The 4,830-nt window shown below is 44.4% G+C and overlaps 1 protein-coding gene across 1 annotated transcript; it reads right to left on the bottom strand.

The window, feature by feature from the left end:
* Positions 1 to 251: 251 nt before the first annotated feature.
* On the bottom strand, positions 252 to 1,453 carry LOC111203775. Its single transcript, XM_022697811.2, has 2 exons — positions 940 to 1,453; positions 252 to 856 (listed from the first exon to the last, which is right to left on the bottom strand). The coding sequence occupies exons 1-2, from the start codon at positions 1,451 to 1,453 to the stop codon at positions 252 to 254; spliced, it is 1,119 nt and encodes a 372-aa protein (XP_022553532.2).
* Positions 1,454 to 4,830: the final 3,377 nt, after the last annotated feature.

The raw sequence follows: 4,830 nt of genomic DNA, 5'->3' as shown, positions 1-4,830 counted from the left end.
TCGATCTTTGAAAACCATGTGGCCCCCTCCAACTGATCCATGAGTTCGTCTATACGGGGTAGGGGGTACTTGTTTTTGATGGTTACCTTGTTTAATCCTCAGTAGTCGATGCAGAGTCAAAGGCTCCCATCCTTCTTTTTGACAAAGAGCACGGGCGCACCCCATGGCAAGCTACTCGGGCGTATGAATCCATTCTCCACTTGTTCTTCCAGTTGTTTCTTAAGTTCGGCCATCTCTGCCGGTTCCAATCGTTAGGGAGCCCTGGAAACCGGGGCGGTTCCGGGTTCTAGCTCAATCGTAAAGGCATTATTTTGGTGAGGTGGGGGTCCGCGTAGTGGTTCGAACACATCTGAATACTCCGCCGCTACAGGAATACTTCTCAGTTCTGGTGCTTCGGTCTCCCCCACCATTTCTATAGTGGCTAGGAAGGCTTCTCCTCCTTTCCGGATTGCTTCTTCGGCATGAACCATTGATACCACAGATATCCCGGTCCTAGTTCTCATTCCTCTGTACACGATTTGCCTCCCATCTAGCGGAATTCTAACGCATGCCTTGGCACATTCGACTACAGCTCGGTGTTGTACGAGCCAATCCATTCCCAATATCACTTCGTAACGCCCCAGTTCTAACTCTAGTAAGTCCCCGGGTAGGTTCACTCCTGAGAGGACCACTGGCACCTCTTCATACCTTCCCCTCGTGGCCATTTTCTCTGTTCCTGTAGTCTCGACTCCAGTCACCATGGTGTTGAAGTTCCCCTTAAAGTTCCACTCACGTGTAAGTCTGGGGCATACAAAACTGTGAGTTGCCCCAGTGTCGAAGAGAGTGAATGCTGTCACTCCTCCGACCGCGACAGAACCTACACGATACTAATGCTAAGCTATGTGACCTCTAACGGTTCTTTTCATAATACATACTCGTAGGGTCAAGACAAGGACATACCCGCGATTGTTTCGGCTCCTTCGCGACCTTCAACTGCATACGCTCGTGGCCTTGCAGCTTGTCCTCTCTGCTGTTGGGGTTGCGCCCCTCCCGTATTCCCTCCTTGATGTAATGGACAATCCCCCGACATGTGTCCTTCCTGGCCACAGCGGTAACAGAGTCTGCGATGGGCTTGTCTCTCCTTCGGGCACTCCCTCGCCACATGGCCGAGCTCACCATAGTTGTAGCATGCTCCCGCCCTGCACTCTCTCATATGGAATCGTCCACACTTTTCGCATGGGGACCTTGCCGGGGCAGGCTCGGTCGGGGGCAGGGCATCCCGGGGCAGTGCATCCTGGGGCAGTGCATCCCGGGGCAGTGCATCCCGGGGCTGTTTGGCACCCCGATTCTGGGAGGTCTGCTTCTGTCGCCGCTCCTCCTCGAGTCCTGTTTCTTGTTCAGCGGCTTTCTCGATCAGTTCATGGACATCACGGTAGTCCCGCACGTTGCAGCTGTTCCTCAATTCTATCCTCATTCCTTTAAGGAACCGGCGGACTAATTCGTGTCACTCAGGTAGTGGCCCACAAATCTCCGAAGTCGGTTGAACTCGTCCCCGTAGTCTCTCACGTTCCTTGTCCCTTGACGGATGTCCTGAAACTTGCTTTCCATTGCGTCCATAGCTTCCAAGGAGAAATACTTCCCATTGAATGCTTCCAGGAAGTCATCCCAGGTCAGTCGTATCCCGTGTGCTCTTACAACCACTTCCTCCCACCACACTAGCGCATCGTCCTTAAGGTGGTGGATGGCCAGATCCCTACGGAGCTCAGGTGGGCACCTTGCAGAAACAAAATTCCCCTCGAGTTGGCGCCTCCAGTTACCGCGGCAATTGCATCGGCCTTTCCGTTGAAAAACTCCATATGCATATTCTTTATATGTCTCATCATGTCCCAATAGTTGGGGCATGGGCGTGCACCACTGCAGGCGCCGCCAGGGGTGGTGGCGGTGGTGGCGGATTCTGGCCTGCCCCAGGTGGTATGGGGACGTCCCCCGCCCCTGCTGCGGCTTCACCATTGGGAAGTTGTCCCCCATTGGCGTCTCGGTACCTTTGCAGTTCCACCAGGATCGCTGCATTCACTGCGTTTGGCACTTCTGCTGGGTTCTCATTCACGGGTGCAGCCACACTCCGGCTTTCTGCCTCGCTGAAGGCTGAGTCGAAGACCTAGTGGCCCGTCGTGTTGCTCTTTGGGCGGTCGCAGCTGCCCTTGCAACTCTGGCGTTCTTGGGAGTCATCCTGTTGACAAGCGGAGGAGTATTAGAAACAGTTCTACTCAAGTTCTTTTGCCTACCGAGTAAGCTAGAAGTTCGGTCCGAGTGGTGCTTTTTTTTTTTGACATACGTCGAATCTATCTTTTGAAAACACTTTTACAAACACTTGAAAGAAGTTCTTTTGAAACCCGGCTTTTATCTACTTCTACCCAACCTTTCCCCTACCCACCCGGGACCGGCTCTGATACCAATTGTAACGTCCCTGGCCAGGTGATCCTCATCGAATACCATAATACAACTCATTTCATCCAATAACTCTTATTAAAACCCAAATAGTCTTACATAAATCCGAACTCAACTTAAAGACTGAAATATCCAATAAAACCTTAAAGAAAATGTTTGAAAAATAAAGAAAAGACTCGAGAAAACACTTGCACCATACGGACTTCTACTCCTGCTCCCTCTCGGCCATACCTGCAGGAAGAGGGGTGAGTACGGATTACCATGGTTGGCTCGTCTTCTCATTCCCCGTGGGTAGCTCTCGCTAGACCACTACCCCATATTCCTGTGGGTGCCCCAACGGGGCACTACCCCACAACTCCTATTGGTGCCTAGCGTAGAACTACTACCCCACGGCACACCCCCTTATACTCTATATGATCACCCAATCCCATACTTATACTTAACGTCATTCACTTATCAATTCACATCACGTCTCAACATCTTATCATCACTTTCTTGACAACCCTAGCATGCCTACGACCTCATCACAACAACCATACTACCTTTTATAACAACTAGATCAATCACATATCACATCACACTTACACACAAGTTACAGATCTGATTAACAAAGGACTAAGTCCCATTGGTTACTCAACATGAGGCAAGTTCACAACCAAGTCCTCACCTTAGCTTATTGCAGTGGTAGATCTAGATCTAGAGTGGAAGAGACGGTCACTTCTCGGGATCTTGTGGTTCAGATCTCAGTTGCTTGCACGAAACCGAATCAAGGAGGAGACGGCTAGGGGCTCGGGTGCGGCGGCTCGGGCTTCGCGGGCGGTGGGCGGCAGCTGGCTTCGACGGAGGCGGGACGGCGGTGGCGAGAGGCGGCGGCGGGGTTCTGCTCGGGCAGGGCTTCGCTTGGTGTCTCTCTTGTGGCTGAACCCTAAAGGGGCTTCCCCTTTTATATGAAGTGGGAGGAGTCATGTCTAGGGTTTCTCTTTCTTAGGCCTGCAGCACTTGAGTTTCATTTTGGACCAGGCCCGAGATGTTACAGAACCTCATGCATAATTAGAGATCACTAAAACGTCTATTTTGAGCTAGATATACACAAAAATACAGTTTCAACAAAAGCGATAATAAACACAAATGTAATATATATCATGCTTTATGAAAGAAATATATCATTAGCCCAGAAACAAGCTCACAAGTCACAACCATTCGTGTTTAGTTGTTACATAATACTTGATTATAGATAGAGTTAAATAATATACATTACAATAAGAGTTTTAGTATTTGTCATTTAATTATCGCTTTTTGAAGTTTTATTTTTCATAAGTTTATGTGCTTTTCTTTTTCTATTAAGTTGTATTCCTATATAAGGATTTCTTATGATTAATAACAAACAAGCTTCAAATAATTAATGTAATCTCTAAGAGAGAATATATTAAAAGGAAGTAAGTTTTTTGGTTAACATATGTTCAAGTAATGTTGGTATTTTTAGAGTTAGATTTTGGAATCTTAAATATTTTTTAAAAGTAAAAATTGACATATAGGTTTTCATTTTTTATATATTATATATTATCTAGTTAAAATATTTGATTTTAGGGCTTAGGGGTAGAAAACTTTTAAAGAAATCTACTAATAAGTCATTCACTAACATATTTTTTCAGAAATCTTCTAGTATCAGATATCTTGAGTAGTCTTCTCTATCAAATTTTTAAATCTAATTGGAATTTTTTGTCATTTTCTACAAAACAATTACACATTGGTTTTTTTTTTTTCAAAATGGATGCAAAAAAAATTGTATTGTTTCTCACCAGTGTTTTAAAATACGGTCTAGGCGCCCGCCTAGGCGGCGTTTAGACGCTATACAGTAGCCAACCGTACTGTTTTTATGTTATACAGTGTTTTATGCGGATTTATATAATTCGGGCGAATAATAGTGTTTAGGCGGACATTATGCGGTTTACACGGATGCCTAGGCGGAATTTAAGCATTAATATTTAAAAAAATAAACAATTAATATTACTATTAAATTTTATTAATGTTATTATTTATATTACTTTTACTTATTTTATGTATTTATATGATTCTAGATATTAGTATAATTGTTTCAAAATCATTTTAAATTTATCATCTTTATATATTCAATATGGCTTGAATTTTTATAATTTAAAACTATTTATATATGTTAAACTATATACTTATACATAAAAGTGGATTTAAAATATATTTATGTTCAGTTTTCTCAAAAATAATGTATATATATTAATCTTATACTTATATGTCGTGTAAAAGTATATATCAGTATATACCCCGTTTAAGCGTCCGCCTATACGGCTACGCGCTATACAATCATCTAACGCGTAATGAACGGCTAGCACGTTTTAGAACACTGTTTCTCACTTTAAATTTTGCTAA

This window comes from Brassica napus, chromosome C3 (assembly GCF_020379485.1).
Source record: "Brassica napus cultivar Da-Ae chromosome C3, Da-Ae, whole genome shotgun sequence".
NCBI classification, from domain to species: domain Eukaryota; kingdom Viridiplantae; phylum Streptophyta; class Magnoliopsida; order Brassicales; family Brassicaceae; genus Brassica; species Brassica napus.
The sequence above is the reverse complement of the archived record's forward strand: the minus strand, read 5'-3'. Positions and strand labels throughout refer to the sequence as shown.